We start from the raw sequence: 19008 nt of genomic DNA on the forward strand, positions 1-19008 counted from the left end.
CTCATGTTCTCAGTCTGCTTACACTCCCCACTCTTGCGGCTCTGCCTGCTCTGTACCTTTGTAGCTTTACCTCTGCTCCTTTCTACTCTGCTTATCTTCTGCTGCTGCAGTAATCTCTTGCTGCAGCTCCTCTCCGCATTCCTTGTGCTTCTGCTCTGCTTTGCTGCTACAGAAACCTCTTGCTGCAGCTCCTCTCCACATTCCTTGTGGCTCCGTACTGCTTAGCTTCCGCAGCTGCAGTAATCTCTTGCTGCAGCTCCTCTATACATTCCTTGTGGCTCCGCTCTGCTTAGCTTCTGCTGCTGCAGTAATCTCTTGCTGCAGCTCCTCTACATATTCCTTGTGGTTCTGCTCTGCTTAGCTTTTATTGCTGCGCTATCTCTTGCTGCTCTACCGCTCCTATCCGCAGCCTTGCGGTTCTCTTCCTGTGTGAACAAGTCCTAACCTGTTCCTTCATTCTCCTTTCCTTCTGTCTTGTTTCCGTACCTGCATCTCCTGTGTGAACAGGTCCCAACCTGTTCCTTCATACCTCATTCCTTTCTGCTTGTTTCCTTTCCTGCACCTCCTGTGTGAACCGGTCCCTACCTGTTCCTCCATACTACAAATCCGTACCTGCACCTCCAGTGTGAACAGGTCCATACCTGTTCCTTCATACACCACATCAACCAGCCCTGTGTTCTCTACCGTGTCTCTGCCAGCCCTGTGTTCTCTACCGTGTCTCTGCCAGCCCTGTGTTCTCTGCCAGCCCTGTGTCTCAGCCATGCCAGTCTACTCGTCTGATTTTCAGCCATGCTCTTCTGCCAGTCCTGCCTGATGCCCACACTAATCCTGGTGTTCCTGTCTCCCAAGTGGGATCAGCAGCCACAGCCAGACACCGCCCTGGAGTAGCACCTGGCAGCTGCCTGCTGCACAAACCTGACCTCACCATCAGAGGCTCCAGTGAAAACCCAGGCAGCTGTCATAGTCTCGCCCCTTCCAGGGTAGTCTGGTTTGTGGCTCAGTGGGGCCACAAACCCCCTGAGCTCACACCCACCAGTCAGGGCGTGAGCGTGACAATTTGCACACACCATGGCCTCCGCTGTATCCCATGTCCTACTGCTCACAGAGCATGATGACCTTTCTCTCTACCCATATGAGCAAGCTGAAGAATTTGTTCCGCCCTGTGTCGTTCCAATTGAGGAGACCTCGGGCCCAATCATAATTTCAAATGCTGTCTACAATCAACTTCTGGCCTATGAGGAATTGCACAACCCAGCAGACCCGCCTAGGTTCTATGGGAATCCAGAAGAATGCCAAAGCTTCCTGGAACAGTGCTTGCGCTACATCCTGCAGAATGCAGCTTGTTTCCCCTCTGACCGGTTTAAGGTGGGGTACATTATGTCCTACCTAGCAGGAGATGCTTTATTATGGATTTGCCCCCTCTGGGAAGAAGGGGATCCTATCGTCATGAGTCTTGGGGCCTTCCTGGTGGCCTTCCATAGAGTCTTTGACAAGCCTCATCCTGCTGCTCCTGTGAAGTCTTCCCCATCTAGATCTGAGAGGCGCTCCAGACGGGCGAAACCCGTGAAGAAACCTCCACGTCAAGCCATGACCATCTGTGACCCTCCAGTTCCTCTACCCGTTAAAGCAGCTACTCAAATAGAACCCAGAAAGACTGTCAAGAGTGGACTGGCAAAGCACCAGTCTAAGACCAGTCGTAAGAAGGGCTTACTATGTCGTTGCTGTTGTGAGGAACACTTGGATAGCCTCTGTCCAGGGGATCTAAAGTTCCAAAACCTCAGGCCAGTAGGAGAGACTGCTCTTGGTGAGAATAACTCCCTTCTGCTAAAGTCTGTGTCTGTTCCGGTGCCTTGTGGGAGCTTCGGTCCTGCAGATGTGTTCAAGCTGCAAACCAGACGGAGTCTAAGTGTGGTTCCTGTTCCACTGCTCCAGAATCCTGTGAAGGTGTTTGGTGATTGCCAAGTCCTACTTATGAATAGTCCAGTGTCGAAGGGACAACTACAGCTCCAAAATGGAGCATTATATGCAAAGAAATTTGTTTTCCACTTGTTGATGAGTCTGCTCGTTGGTCATTCTGAACCGGATACTCTGCTGCCCATTCCGGTCCGAAGACCCAGCGTGGTTCTGCGTTTGGAACTATCAAGTCTCCAGAAGTTTCTTGTTCCTAAACTAAAAGGTCAATCTACAGTGTTGATATCTTCTCCATCTGATCTGCTGGCTATTGAATCATGGTGTGCTGACCTCACTGAAGTAAAGGAAGCAGTGGCGTCCTCTCTGTACACCTCCTGTGTCAATACCAGTGACCAGTTCCCAGAAACATCCCTGTCACTTAAAAGTTTTTCTCTGAACTATGGGCAGAAGATGCTTCCTGTAAAAATGCATTCAGACTCTATATGGCTGGTGGATGAAGAAGTTGAAGCAGAAGCTCTTGTATCTCTGTTCTTCACCAATCCGGAGGAAGAGATGGTCCAGTTTTGTCAGAGTAACAGGCTGATGGGGCTTCCTGAATGTATGCCTTCTGCTTCCAAGTGGCTACTTGATACTAAGACAGAGACTTACTCATCCTCTAATCTAGAAGAGGAGGTCCAGTTTTTTCAGGGTACCAGGCTGAAGATGTTTCCTGTATGTATGCCTCCAGTTTCCATCTGGTAATTGGGTGAAGATCCCAAGACAGAAGTGTTCTCATCTCTGCTTTCCACCAGTCTAAAGGAGGAGGTTCAATTTTCTTGTGATGATGGGCTTAAGTTGGATCCAGTGAAGGTGTCTTCAGTTTCCAAAGAATCGAATTATGTTGAGGTCAAATCAGAAGCTTCTAAGTCCTTGCTTTCAGTCAACCAGGTGAAAGACGTCCTGTCCCTTGTATCTTCTGTGTGGGAAGCTGATCTTACTGGACTCAAAGAGACTGGGCAACCTGAGATCTCCGATGTCTCATCTACCTCATTCTACCAGAGGAATGATGTGATGGCTCCGACTATGTGTGCTCCTATCCTTCTTCTACAAGTTATTCTGGCGGGCTTGAAGAGGGGCCGTAAAGGGGGGGTACTGTAACAACTCTGCTGGCATCACAGCATGGCCTCTCATCTCTCACACTCTTACCCACTGCTCAGGGCCATGATGTGGTTTCTGTTTCATGCCAGCTGCATATTCTGTGTCTCTGCTCTCTGCATGCTTCCTGGCTGTGTGCATAGGGGGGCGGCGCCTGAACTCTCTGGTTCTTATAGAAATCAGGTGCATCTGTCTAATCTGTTCCTGACCAATTGCCAGGAGGTCTCCAGTATTTAGTGCAGCTCCACCCAGTGGACTGGGCCTGTGCAATGTGTTAGCTCAGTTTGCGTTTTGGTTCAGAGTTTGCCAGACCTTGCTCTGTGTTACTCCCTCTCTGGAGGCTTTACTCTGTATTCTTGCCTTGATCTTGTTGTCCGCCCTCCAGGAGGCAGAATATCCTGGTCCCTGTGTCTTTGTCCTTGCTTCTTGTCTTGTTCCATTTCCTTGTCTGAACTTAGTCTTATCTCGGTCTCTGTTATGGTGCTGGTGGTTAGGAACACTTGGAATGACCTGATAGGTAAACCAGAAATATAGGACAAGCTCTGGGGACGTGGAAACTTTACTGACCGCAACCCTGATCCTATCACACACACTATAGGCAGCCGTGGAGCGTACCTAACTCTCCCTAGACGCCTCTTCACAGCCTGAGAGCTAGCTACCCCTAGAGAGAAAAAAAAGCCTCACTTGCCTCAGAGAAATTTCCCCAAAGTAAGTCAGCCCCCCACAAATAATGACGGTGAGTTAAGAGGAAAATACAAACATAGGAATGAAAACAGGGTTTAGCAAAAGAGGCCCACTAGTACTAAATAGTATGAAGATAGCAAGGGAACTGTGCGGTCAGTATAAAATACTACAAAAAAATCCACGCAGAGAATACAAAAGACCCTCACACCGACTCACGATGTGAGGGAGCAACTCTGCTCCCCAGAACTTCCAGCTAGCAAGAAAATAGCATATAAGCAAGCTGGACTGAACTTATCATATACTGAGAAACATTTTCCAAAAGCAATGAGCAAAAATGAACTAGCATGAACTTAGCTTCTCCAGGAGGAGACAGGTCACACGTGAAGTCCCAGAGAGATCTGAACCAATACTGAATAACAACGACAGCTGGCAACAAGTAAAGATCTAGGTGGAGTTAAATAGGCAACCAGCACTGCAGAAAACGAGGCAGCTGGAGCCCAGCTAAAGACCAGCAGTATCACTCAAAGCCACCAGAGGGAGCCCACGAACAGAACTCAACAAAGTACCATTCACGACCACAGGAGGGAGCCCGAGAACGGAATTCACAACAGTACTTCCCCCTTGAGGAGGGGTCACCGAACCCTCACCAGAGCCCCCAGGCTGATCAGGACGAGCCAAATGAAAGGCACGAACCAAATCGGCAGCATGGACATCAGAGGCAAAAACCCAGGAATTATCCTCCTGACCATAGCCCTTCCACTTAACCAAGTACTGAAGCTTCCGTCTCGAGACACGAGAATCCAAGATCTTCTCCACCACATACTCCAATTCTCCCTCGACCAACACCGGAGCAGGAGGATCAACAGAAGGAACCACAGGCACCACATACCTCCGCAACAATGACCTATGGAACACATTATGGATGGCAAAAGATGCTGGGAGGTCCAAACGAAATGACACAGGATTGAGGATTTCAGAAATCTTATAAGGACCGATGAAACGAGGCTTAAACTTAGGAGAGGAAACCTTCACAGGAACATAACGAGAAGACAACCAAACCAAATCCCCCACACGAAGTCGGGGACCCACACAGCGACGGCGGTTAGCAAAGCGCTGAGCCTTCTCCTGTGACAGCGCCAAATTGTCCACTACGTGGTTCCAAATCTGCTGCAACCTGTCCACCGCAGAATCCACACCAGGACAGTCAGAAGGCTCAACCTGCCCTGAGGAAAAACGAGGATGAAAACCAGAATTACAAAAAAAAGGTGAAACCAAAGTAGCAGAACTAGCCCGATTATTGAAGGCGAACTCAGCCAATGGCAAAAAAGTCACCCAATCATCCTGATCAGCAGAAACAAAACATCTCAGATAAGTTTCCAAGGTCTGATTAGTTCTTTCGATTTGGCCATTTGTCTGGGGATGGAAAGCCGAAGAAAAAGACAAATCAATGCCCATCTTAGCACAAAAGGACCGCCAAAATCTGGACACAAACTGGGACCCTCTGTCAGACACAATGTTCTCCGGAATACCATGCAAACGAACCACATTCTGAAAGAACAGCGGAACCAAATCAGAGGAGGAAGGTAATTTAGGCAAGGGCACCAAATGGACCATCTTAGAAAAACAATCACAAACCACCCAGATGACAGACATCCTCTGAGAGACTGGAAGATCCGAAATAAAATCCATGGAAATATGCGTCCAGGGCCTCTTTGGGACAGGCAAAGGCAAAAGCAATCCACTGGCACGAGAACAGCAAGGCTTGGCCCGAGCACAAATCCCACAGGACTGCACAAAAGAACGCACATCTCGCGACAAGGAAGGCCACCAAAAGGACCTAGCCACCAAATCTCTGGTCCCAAAAATCCCAGGATGACCCGCCAACACTGAACAATGAACCTCGGAAATAACTCTACTGGTCCATCTATCAGGGACAAACAGTCTCTCCGGTGGACAACGGTCAGGTCTATCGACCTGAAACTCCTGCAGCACCCGCCGCAAATCAGGGGAGATGGCAGACAGAATCACCCCCTCTCTGAGGATACCAGCCGGTTCAGGAACTCCTGGAGAGTCAGGCACAAAACTCCTAGAAAGGGCATCAGCCTTCACATTCTTAGAGCCCGGAAGGTACGAAACCACGAAATCGAAATGGGAGAAAAACAGCGACCATCGAGCCTGTCTAGGATTTAGCCGCTTGGCAGACTCGAGATAAATCAAATTCTTGTGATCCGTCAAGACCACCACACGATGCTTGGCTCCCTCAAGCCAATGTCGCCACTCCTCAAATGCCCACTTCATTGCCAACAACTCCCGATTGCCAACATCATAATTACGCTCGGCAGGCGAAAACTTTCTAGAAAAGAAAGCACATGGCTTCATCACAGAGCCATCAGAGCTTCTCTGAGACAAGACAGCCCCTGCTCCAATCTCAGAAGCATCAACCTCGACCTGAAAAGGGAGAGAAACATCCGGCTGACGCAAGACAGGAGCCGAAGAAAACCGACGTTTCAGCTCCTGAAAGGCCTCAACGGTCGCAGGAGACCAATTCGTCACATCAGCACCCTTTTTGGTCAGATCAGTCAAAGGCTTAACCACACTAGAAAAATTAGTGATGAAGCGACGGTAAAAATTAGCAAAGCCCAGGAACTTCTGAAGACTCTTCACTGATGTAGGTTGAGTCCAATCATAAATGGCCTGGACTTTAACTGGATCCATCTCGATAGTAGAAGGGGAAAATATAAAGCCCAAAAAGGATACCTTCTGGACTCCGAAGAGACATTTAGAGCCCTTCACAAACAAAGCATTAGCACGCAGGACCTGAAATACCATCCTGACCTGCTTCACATGAGATTCCCAATCATCAGAAAAGACCAGGATATCATCCAGGTATACAATCATGAATCTATCCAGATACTCTCGGAAGATGTCGTGCATAAAGGACTGAAACACACAAGGGGCATTAGAAAGCCCAAATGGCATCACCAAGCACTCAAAATGGCCTTCGGGCGTATTAAATGCTGTTTTCCATTCATCACCCCGCTTTATACGCACAAGATTATACGCTCCTCGAAGATCTATCTTGGTGAACCAACTAGCCCCCTTAATCCGAGCAAACAGATCGGACAGCACAGGCAAAGGGTACTGAAATTTGACCGTGATTTTATTAAGAAGGCGATAATCAATACAGGGTCTCAAAGAACCATCCTTCTTGGCCACAAAAAAGAACCCTGCTCCCAATGGTGACGAGGATGGGCGAATATGTCCTTTCTCCAAGGACTCCTTTATATAACTCCGCATAGCGGCATGCTCTGGCACAGACAAATTGAACAGTCGACCCTTAGGGAACTTACTACCAGGAATCAAATTTATAGCACAATCACAATCCCTATGAGGAGGTAGGGCACTGGATTTGGGCTCATCAAATACATCCTGGTAATCCGACAAAAATTCAGGGACTTCAGAAGGAGTAGAAGAGGCAATTGACACCAAAGGAACATCACCATGTACCCCTTGACAACCCCAACTAGACACAGACATTGATTTCCAATCCAATACTGGATTATGAACCTGCAGCCATGGCAACCCCAACACGACAACATAATGCAAATTATGTAACACCAGAAAGCGAATATCCTCCTGATGTGCAGGAGTCATGCACATGGTCACTTGAGTCCAGTACTGAGGCTTATTCTTGGCCAATGGCGTAGCATCAATTCCCCTTAGTGGAATAGGAAACTGCAAAGGCTCCAAGAAAAAACCACAGCGCCTGGCAAATTCCAGATCCATCAAATTCAGGGCAGCGCCTGAATCCACAAAAGCCATAACTGAGTAGGATGACAGAGAGCAAATCAAAGTAACAGACAAAATAAATTTAGGCTGTACAGTACCAATGGTGACAGACCTAGCGAACCTTTTAGTGCGCTTAGGACAAACAGAGATAGCATGAGTGGAGTCACCACAGTAAAAACACAACCCATTCTGACGTCTGTGATTTTGCCGTTCAATTCTGGTCAGAATCCTATCGCATTGCATAGACTCAGGCTTCTGCTCAGAGAATACCGCCAGATGGTGCACAGGTTTGCGCTCCCGCAAACGCCGATCAATCTGAATGGCCAAGGACATTGAATCATTCAGACCCGCAGGCGTGGGGAACCCCACCATAACATCCTTAAGGGCTTCAGAAAGACCCATTCTGAAAATCGCTGCCAGGGCACACTCATTCAATTGAGTGAGCACAGACCACTTCCTAAACCTCTGGCAGTAAACCTCCGCTTCATCCTGACCCTGAGACAGAGCCAGCAAAGTCTTTTCTGCCTGGTCTACTGAATTAGGCTCCTCATAAAGCAATCCAAGTGCCAGAAAAAACGCATCCACATTTAGCAATGCAGGATCTCCTGGCGCCAGGTAGAATGCCCAGTCTTGAGGGTCGCCACGTAACAAAGAAATAATAATTTTAACTTGCTGAGTAGGGTCACCAGAGGAGCGGGGTTTCAGAGCAAGAAACAATTTGCAATTGTTTTTGAAATTCAGAAACTTAGATCTATCTCCATAAAACAAATCAGGAATTGGTATTCTAGGCTCTAACATAGGATTCTGAACTACAAAATCCTGAATGCTTTGTACCCTTGCAGTGAGATGATCCAAACTAGAGGACAGACTTTGAATGTTCATATCTGCAGCTGAGTCCTGAACCACCCAGAGATTAAGGGGAGGAGAGAAGCAAAACACACTGCAGAGAAAAAAAAAATGAGCTCAGAACTTCTCTTATCCCTCTTTTGTGAGGCATTAACACTTTATGGCCAGCTGTACTGTTATGGTGCTGGTGGTTAGGAACACTTGGAATGACCTGATAGGTAAACCAGAAATATAGGACAAGCTCTGGGGACGTGGAAACTTTACTGACCACAACCCTGATCCTATCACACACACTATAGGCAGCCGTGGAGCGTACCTAACTCTCCCTAGACGCCTCTTCACAGCCTGAGAGCTAGCTACCCCTAGAGAGAAACAAAAGCCTCACTTGCCTCAGAGAAATTTCCCCAAAGTAAGTCAGCCCCCCACAAATAATGACGGTGAGTTAAGAGGAAAATACAAACATAGGAATGAAAACAGGGTTTAGCAAAAGAGGCCCACTAGTACTAAATAGTATGAAGATAGCAAGGGAACTGTGCGGTCAGTATAAAATACTACAAAAAAATCCACGCAGAGAATACAAAGGACCCTCACACCGACTCACGATGTGGGGGAGCAACTCTGCTCCCCAGAACTTCCAGCTAGCAAGAAAATAGCATATAAGCAAGCTGGACTGAACTTATCATATACTGAGAAACATTTTCCAAAAGCAATGAGCAAAAATGAACTAGCATGAACTTAGCTTCTCCAGGAGGAGACAGGTCACACGTGAAGTCCCAGAGAGATCTGAACCAATACTGAATAACAACGACAGCTGGCAACAAGTAAAGATCTAGGTGGAGTTAAATAGGCAACCAGCACTGCAGAAAACGAGGCAGCTGGAGCCCAGCTAAAGACCAGCAGTATCACTCAAAGCCACCAGAGGGAGCCCACGAACAGAACTCAACAAAGTACCATTCACGACCACAGGAGGGAGCCCGAGAACGGAATTCACAACAGGTCTCCTTGTCTGTGACTTCCTTCCCTGCTGTGTCTTTCCTCATGTTCTCAGTCTGCTTACACTCCGCATTCTTGTGGCTCTGCCTGCTCTGTACCTTTGTGGCTTTACCTCTGCTCCTTTCTACTCTGCTTATCTTCTGCTGCTGCAGTAATCTCTTGCTGCAGCTCCTCTCCGCATTCCTTGCGCTTCTGTTCTGCTTTGCTGCTACAGAAACCTCTTGCTGCAGCTCTTCTCCACATTCCTTGTGGCTCCGTACTGCTTAGCTTCCGCAGCTGCAGTAATCTCTTGCTGCAGCTCCTCTACATATTCCTTGTGGTTCTGCTCTGCTTAGCTTTTATTGCTGCGCTATCTCTTGCTGCTCTACCGCTCCTATCCGCAGCCTAGCGGTTCTCTTCCTGTGTGAACAGGTCCTAACCTGTTCCTTCATTCTCCTTTCCTTCTGTCTTGTTTCCGTACCTGCATCTCCTGTGTGAACAGGTCCCAACCTGTTCCTTCATACTTCATTCCTTTCTGCTTGTTTCCTTTCCTGCACCTCCTGTGTGAACAGGTCCCTACCTGTTCCTCTATACTACATATCCGTTCCTGCACCTCCAGTGTGAACAGGTCCCTACCTGTTCCTTCATACACCACATCAACCAGCCCTGTGTTCTCTACCGTGTGTCTGCTAGCCCTGTGTTCTCTGCCAGCCCTGTGTTCTCTGCCGTTCCTGCCAGCCCTGTGTTCTCTGCCTTGTCTCTGCCAGCCCTGTGTCTCAACCGTGCCAGCCTACTCATCTGAATTTCAGCCGTGCTCTTCTGCCAGTCCTGCCTGATGCCCGCACTAATTCTGGTGTTCCTGTCTCCCAAGTGGGATCAGCAGCCACAGCCAGACACCACCCTGGAGTAGCACCTGGCCGCTGCCTGCTGCACAAGTCTGATCTCACCATCAGAGGCTCCAGTGAAAACCCAGGCAGCTGTCATAGTCACACCCCTTCCAGGGTAGTCTGGTTTGTGGCACAGTGGGGCCACAAACCCCCTGAGATCACACCCACCAGTCAGGGCGTGAGCGTGACAGTACCTTTCTTAAATATTGGTATCAAGTGAGCCATCCTCCTATCCTGTGGCACCACCCCTGTTACAAGAGAGTCTAAGAATATGAGATGCAACGGTCTGTCAATAATTGAGCTCAATTTCCTCAGTATCCGTGGATGAATGCCATCTGGGCTGGGGGATTTGTCAATGTTTAAATTGTTCAGATGCAGATGCTCTTATTTTTGTGTTAAACTAGCTATATCAGGTTGTGAATTTTGATTTTTGCCTTGTTGAATGGTCCCTGTAACAATCAGTTCATTTGGGAACACAGATGAAAAGCAACTGTGAAATACCTCAGGCTTTGCTTTGTCCTCTGTAATTACCTTGTTATTGTCATCTTTTAAGGGGCTGATATCATCTGTTTTTTTCTTTTTGGTATTGATGTATTTATTAAAAAATTGGGGATTTATTTTAGTGTCGCTGGTGATTTGTTTCTCTGTAGATAACTTTGCTTAATTGATTTCTATTTTACATTTCTTATTTAGATCTTTATACTCCTGAAATGCTGTGTCAGTATTCTCGGCTTTCAAGATTTTGAACGTCCTTTGTTTTTGCCTTATTAAAAATTGTACTGTGCTATTTATCCATAATGGTTTCTTTGCATTCCTTGACTTTTATTACCTGAGGGTATATATTTTCTGCAGGATTCTAGCAGTATTTCCTTAAAAATGCCCCATTTATGTTCGGTATCCCCAATTACCATGACGTGGTCCCAGTCTACATGAGTAAGGCTGCTTTCATACATCAGGTTTTTGCCGTCAGGCACAATCTGGCGAATTTTGGAAAAAACAGATCCAGCAAAAGTTGCCTCTGGATCTGTTTTTTTCTCATAGACTTGTATTAGCACCGGATTGCCTCACGTTTCATCCGTTTTTTGCCGGATCTGTCAAAAATTCATTTCTGGTGGCTGGAGAAAAAGTACATAGGAACATTTTTTCTTTTCAGCGAAAAAACGGACAGCGAGGGATCTGGCGAAAAACGTATGAAACGTGAGGTAAAATGATGGAATCCGAAGACCGAATCCATTTTTTTACGCAAATCATTCTCTCTCTCTTTTCCCCTGAACAGGAAGTCCAAACTCTATCCCTATCCCCGGGTAAAAAAAGAAAAACTAATCCATCGAAAAAGCGGATCTGTCGCATCAGTTTTTCACAATTTGCAATGGATCTGTTTTTTTTTCAAAATTCACCGGATTGTGCCTGACGGCTAAAAACTGATGTGTGAAAAGGACCTAAGCTCTTCCCTTAATTTGTTGAAATCAGCTTTTCTAAAGTTCCAGGTTTTGGCATTTCCATTTATGTTTGTAATTGTATTGGTTTTTATGCCTGAGGAAGGGAGTTCTGCCTGAAATGTGTTATCATTTTTTTTAATGTTTTTATGCTGACATGAAATAACTTTTTTCACCATAGCCATTGGTGCCCATGTGAGTGATCCATCATTACCAACAGTAAGAGGAGTTAATAATATGCAGCTGTGTCACAAGCCTGCTGACCCAACATTCTGACAGGGGACACAGAGGTGCACACCATATCCAGAGGGGCGGCAGCAGTGTGATCATGACTGACAGGGTTCCATTGCCCCAGGATACAAGGTTTGGGGGCTAATTGCTTCTCCCCTGCCATGTGAGATTCCTTTTCTGCATTTTCACCTTCCATGCTTTATGAATTGGCCCTTTTTCTTTTATTTAGTTTGTTTAGTCCTCTCTTTTCAGCGTCCTCATGAAAGCTGCAGGCTGATTATAATTCTTTGATGACATGGTTGCGTGTGTGAGAGGTTTTTAAGCCACTCACAGAGTGTAAGTTCCACATTTTCCCTTAGTATTCTCTACCTCCTGATATATTCCCATACATAAGTGCTGCTTTTTTCAGATCCTTTTTTCTTTCCTTTGTATTCAATGTACTATGCCCCATTTGTGATTGTGTTTATTATATTCTATGTAAATATTAATGTTAATAGATAGTAATTAAAATGTACTTTGCGGGACAGCCCCTGTAAGTTTGTTTCCATATGAAAAGGTTCATCATCATATTTGATGATAAGGAAACACATCCTTAATTGTAGACTTTTTTTTTTAGTACATTTCAAGGTTGACCTGTGACTTTGTCCAAGTTTTTAATTTTGGCCCTCTGAGTATTTGAGTTTGATATTTCTGCCTAAAGTCTAACTTGACTGTAATGGGCTTAAACAACATTTCCAGCAGGTGGCAGTCACGATTTAAGAAAGAAACTAAAACCTTTGTTCTTTCTACTAAGCAAAAAGAAAATAGAATTTGGAGCACAGTTTGGTTCTGCCCATTGAACTGTTCATTGTTTCATGCAGTTTTAGAGACTACTGAAAGCTGGACAGATAGGAAAGCCATGTCATAAGGACTTATTCTTCAGTCCATTAAAAGTGACTTTCTATTAGTGAAGAGGACTTTGTAAGGATGAATAAATGTAAGAGCATTTCCTTACATCTCACAGTGCTTTTACTCCTGCTTCAACTTCAAAATTCCTGTGCAGAAACGGAGCCAGATGAAGGAAAAACACCGGATGGAGCCTCTACTTTAGCATTTGTTTTTGATGTTACCGGATCCATGTACGATGACTTAGTACAAGTGATAGAAGGAGCATCAAAGATTTTAGAAACATCTTTAAGCAGACCGAAAAAGCCTTTGTATAATTTTGCATTAGTGCCATTCCATGATCCAGGTAAGACGTTTGTGTTGTGCGTTAGTTGTTCTGAATCGTTTGCACTTTTACGAGATGTTTACGATAAAATTGGGAAGACTGTTCTCAGGAACGTTATTCTTTTAGCTTTTTCTGTCAATCACTAGAAAGTTGGTAAATTACTTTGTCTACTAATGCCATATATCACCTTTAATATTTCTTAGCTAAGAGAACACCTTGGAGGCTTTTATGACATAACACATACAGAATGTATAGACGAGCTATGTGATGCTCGAACACGTCCCATACATCAGACACAATGACTTATGAAGAAGTCCTCGTCTATGTGGCTGATTGGTTTCTCTGTTATATTTAATCACATCTGGTTAGCAGCCAGAACCATGCCTGTTGTGCGCTCTTAGTTGCCTTTTTCATTTTGTTCTATGGAAGTCCTTTGTAGTGCCGCATTTCATGATGCTGCAGATCCAATGCAATGTTGGATGTGATTACAAAGTATTATATGTAGCAGTGAAGTAGGTTTTGTCATCTTTTCCATTTTGTGTGACTGTGCTTCCATTTTTGATGGTTTGATGTTTACAAATGAAAGTTGCACAAATATTTAACCCCTTAATGACCGCCAATACGTCTTTTTACTGACCTGAGATACTCGAGAATACCCTCCCCATACAGGTGACAATCCAGCAGCTGTCATCTGTACACTGTAGCTGACAACTTGCTGCATCAGCCACGATCAGTGTTTGCACCGTCCATATCTGTTTAACCCCTTAGATGCTGCTGTCTATAATGACTATATCATATAAATGGTTAAAAGAGCATGAGGGCTCCCTCTTTATCCCCATTGGCACCTCTGACATCATGATTGTATGGCCCTGATGTTTGCCATGATAATTCACGGCCAAATAGTCTCTCGGCTATAGCAGCCTGCTCAGAAGTTAGTGACATTTAGGTGGTAAAAATACACTTTTTCATTCCTATCATGCCACTTTGTATTAATTCCTGAAAAGCACCTGAAGGGTTAATAAATTACCTGACAGCAGTTTTTAGTATGTCAGAGGGTGCTGTTTTTAAAATGTATCACTTTTGGGGGGTTTCCAATGTATAGGACCCCTAAAGTCACTTCACACCTGGATAGGTCCCTAAAAAAATAAATTTTGTAAATTTCCATGAAAAAAGTAAAAAATGACTGCTACATTTTTAAACCACCTAGAATGCTAGCAAAATAAAATAAATTTGACAAATTATGCTGATTTGAAGCAGACATGTGGGACATGTTATTTATTAATGGTTTTGTGTGGTATGACTGTTTGGATTAAAGAGATAATCATTCAAAGTTTGGAAATTGATTTTTTTTACATTTTTGACAAATTTCTGATATGTTTTGTGTTTATATATAAAAAAATATAGACCTAAATTCACCGTTATCATAAAGTATAATGTGCCACGAAAAAACGTTTTCAAAATCACTGGGATATGTTGAAGCGTTCCAGAGTTATTACCACATAAAGTGAACCTGGTCAGATTTTAAAAGTTTGGCCCCGTCACTAAGGACATCTGTTCACCAGTTTGTCATGCATGCTTTATGCCATGGGTATGCTATAAGTGTCTGAAAGATGTGGGATTCCATTCTGGGACCTTTTAGCTATTTCAAGAATGTGGGTCTTCCAACACCTGCTCAGTATGGTGGGTGCCAACTGCATGGACACTACTCCAGTCTTTCCCCACCCAGATGTGACCATCAGCAGCCACTGCATCAGGCAGGACACTTGGGTGCAGGTGTGATATTGTTCTTGACATGTGGTGCTCAGAGGTGAGACCTATATCAATCAGAGATTTCTGACATAGTCTATGCATAAGCCATAATGTCTAAAATGGGAAGACCACCTACATTTAAGATATTTAACTGAATCCTAAATTATTATATTATTTACCGCAGTCCTTAGGTCTCTTTATGGCTAGATGCATCAAAAAGCAACCATCAAATCTTAACTAGACATAGTGAATGATATACTGTAGGTATAAATATATTATTATATTTAGTGTGGGAAAACACGATCAATAGAGATGAGCGGACCCTTTGAAATTTTAATTTACTGACCGCTGAATTTTTCTAAAAAATGTGATTTACTGCAAATAAATTTGCACCAATCTCAATACTCAAAAGCTTGTAATTGGTCAGAAAATACACGTGGATAAGAGTAGAGAGAGAGTGTACCATAAGACCTTATACTCTACAGGAGAGAGGGAGAGAGAGAGAGAGAGAGAGAGAGAGAGAAAAGACCCTGCTCATCTCAAGAGCTTAAACTTTACAGAAGAGAGAATGGACCCGCTAGCCATAAGAGCTTACACTCTACAGAAAAGAGAGTGGACCCGCTAGCCATAAGAGCTTACACTCTACAGAAGAGAGAGTGGACCCGCTAGCCATAAGAACTTACACTCTACAGAAGAGAGAGTGGACCCGCTAGCCATAATAGCATATACTCTACAGAAGAGATTATGGACCCGCTGGCCATAAGAGCTCACACTCTACAGAAGAGAGAATGGACCCACTAGCCATAAGAGCTTACACTCTACAGAAAAGAGAGTGGACCCGCTAGCCATAAGAGCTTACACTCTACAGAAGAGAGAGTGGACCCGCTAGCCATAAGAACTTACACTCTACAGAAGAGAGAGTGGACCCGCTAGCCATAATAGCATATACTCTACAGAAGAGATTATGGACCCGCTGGCCATAAGAGCTCACACTCTACAGAAGAGAGAATGGACCCACTAGCCATAAGAGCTTACACTCTACAAAAGAGAGAATGGACCCTCTAGCCATAAGAGAGAATGGACCCACTAGCCATAAGAGCATACATTCTACAAAAGAGAGAATGGACCCGCTAGCCATAAGAACTTACACTCTACAGAAGAGAGAGTGGACCCGCTAGCCATAAGAGCATATACTCTACAGAAGAGATTATGGACCCGCTGGCCATAAGAACTTACACTCTACAGAAGAGAGAATGGACCCGCTAGCCATAAGAGCTCACACTCTACAGAAGAGAGAATGGAACCACTAGCCATAAGAGCATACATTCTACAAAAGAGAGAATGGACCCGCTAGCCATAAGAGCTTACACTCTGCAGAAGAGAGAATGGACCCACTAGCCATAAGAGCTAACACTCTAAAGAAGAGAGAATGGACCCGCTAGCCATAAGAGCTCACACTCTACAGAAGAGAGAATGGACCCACTAGCCATAAGAGAGAATAGACCCGCTAACCATAAGAGCTCACACTCTACAAAAGAGAGAATGGACCCTCTAGCCATAAGAGAGAATGGACCCGCTAACCATAAGAGCTTACACTCTACAGAAGAGAGAATGGACCCGCTAGCCATAAGAGCTTACACTCTAAAGAAGAGAGAATGGACCCGCTAGCCATAAGAGCTCACACTCTACAGAAGAGAGAATGGACCCGCTAGCCATAAGAGCTTATACTCTACAGAAGAGATTATGGACCCGCTAGCCATAAGAGCTTACACTCTACAGAAGAGAGAGTGGACCCGCTAGCCATAAGAGTTTACACTCTACAGAAGAGAGAGTGGACCCACTAGCCATAAGAACTTACACTCTACAGAAGAGATAGTGGACCCGCTAGCCATAAGAGCATATACTCTACAGAAGAGATTATGGACCCGCTAGCCATAAGAACTTACACTCTACAGAAGAGAAAATGGACCCGCTAGCCATAAGAGCTCACACTCTACAGAAGAGAGAATGGACCCACTAGCCATAAGAGCTCACACTCTACAGAAGAGAGAATGGACCCGCTAGCCATAAGAGCATACATTCTACAAAAGAGAGAATGGACCCTCTAGCCATAAGAGCTTACAATCTGCAGAAGAGAGAATGGACCCGCTAGCCATAAGAGCTTACACTCTACAGAATAGAGAATGGACCCGCTAGCCATAAGAGCTAACACTCTACAGAAGAGAGAATGGACCCGCTAGCCATAAGAGCTCACACTCTACAGAAGAGAGAATTGACCCAATAGCCATAAGAGCTTACACTCTACAAAAGAGAGAATGGACCCGCTAGCCATAAGAGCTCACACTCTACAGAAGAGAGAATGGACCCGCTAGCCATAAGAGCTCACACTCTACAGAAGAGAGAATTGACCCAATAGCCATAAGAGCTTACACTCTACAAAAGAGAGAATGGACCCGCTAGCCATAAGAACTTACACTCTACAGAAGAGTAAATGGACCCTCTAGCCATAAGAGCTTACACTCTACAGAAGAGAGAATGGACCCACTAGCCATAAGAGCTTACACTCTACAGAAGAGAGAGTGGACCCGCTAGCCATAAGAGCTTACACTCTACAGAAGAGATTATGGACCCGCTAGCCATAAGAGCTTACACTCTACAGAAGAGAGAGTGGACCCGCTAGCCATAAGAGTTTACACTCTACAGAAGAGAGAGTGGACCCACTAGCCATAAGAACTTACACTCTACAGAAGAGATAGTGGACCCGCTAGCCATAAGAGCATATACTCTACAGAAGAGATTATGGACCCGCAAGCCATAAGAACTTACACTCTACAGAAGAGAAAATGGACCCGCTAGCCATAAGAGCTCACACTCTACAGAAGAGAGAATGGACCCACTAGCCATAAGAGCTCACACTCTACAGAAGAGAGAATGGACCCGCTAGCCATAAGAGCATACATTCTACAAAAGAGAGAATGGACCCTCTAGCCATAAGAGCTTACAATCTGCAGAAGAGAGAATGGACCCGCTAGCCATAAGAGCTTACACTCTACAGAATAGAGAATGGACCCGCTAGCCATAAGAGCTAACACTCTACAGAAGAGAGAATGGACCCGCTAGCCATAAGAGCTCACACTCTACAGAAGAGAGAATTGACCCAATAGCCATAAGAGCTTACACTCTACAAAAGAGAGAATGGACCCGCTAGCCATAAGAGCTCACACTCTACAGAAGAGAGAATGGACCCGCTAGCCATAAGAGCTCACACTCTACAGAAGAGAGAATTGACCCAATAGCCATAAGAGCTTACACTCTACAAAAGAGAGAATGGACCCGCTAGCCATAAGAACTTACACTCTACAGAAGAGTAAATGGACCCTCTAGCCATAAGAGCTTACACTCTACAGAAGAGAGAATGGACCCACTAGCCATAAGAGCTTACACTCTACAGAAGAGAGAGTGGACCCGCTAGCCATAAGAGCTTACACTCTAAAGAAGAGAGAATGGACCCGCTAGCCATAAGAGCTTACACTCTACAGAAGAGAGAGTGGACCTGCTAGCCATAAGAGTTTACACTCTACAGAAGAGAGAATGGACCCGCTAGCCATAAGAGATTACACTCTACAGAATAGAGAATGGACCCGCTAGCCATAAGAGCTAACACTCTACAGAAGAGAGAATGGACCCGCTAGCCATAAGAGCTCACACTCTACAGAAGAGAGAATGGACCCACTAGCCATAAGAGAGAATGGACCCGCTAACCATAAGAGCTCACACTCTACAAAAGAGAGAATGGACCCTCTAGCCATAAGAGAGAATGGACCCGCTAACCATAAGAGCTTACACTCTACAGAAGAGAGAATGGACCCGCTAGCCATAAGAGCTTACACTCTAAAGAAGAGAGAATGGACCCGCTAGCCATAAGAGCTCACACTCTACAGAAGAGAGAATGGACCCGCTAGCCATAAGAGCTTATACTCTACAGAAGAGATTATGGACCCGCTAGCCATAAGAGCTTACACTCTACAGAAGAGAGAGTGGACCCGCTAGCCATAAGAGTTTACACTCTACAGAAGAGAGAGTGGACCCACTAGCCATAAGAACTTACACTCTACAGAAGAGATAGTGGACCCGCTAGCCATAAGAGCATATACTCTAC

At 45.2% G+C, this 19008-nt stretch overlaps 1 protein-coding gene across 1 annotated transcript in view; it reads left to right on the plus strand.

The window, feature by feature from the left end:
* The first annotated feature begins 12732 nt into the window (after positions 1-12732).
* Positions 12733-19008, plus strand: part of HMCN1 (hemicentin 1) — a 768245-nt gene continuing 761969 nt past the window's right edge. Inside the window, exon 1 of the mRNA XM_077275842.1 lies at positions 12733-13121. Within this exon, the coding sequence (XP_077131957.1) occupies positions 12857-13121 (265 nt within the window). The 5' untranslated portion in view covers positions 12733-12856. The remainder of the gene's footprint in view (positions 13122-19008) is intronic.

The sequence above is a fragment of the Ranitomeya variabilis genome, chromosome 8 (genome assembly GCF_051348905.1).
Source record: "Ranitomeya variabilis isolate aRanVar5 chromosome 8, aRanVar5.hap1, whole genome shotgun sequence".
Classification (NCBI taxonomy): Eukaryota; Metazoa; Chordata; class Amphibia; order Anura; family Dendrobatidae; genus Ranitomeya; species Ranitomeya variabilis.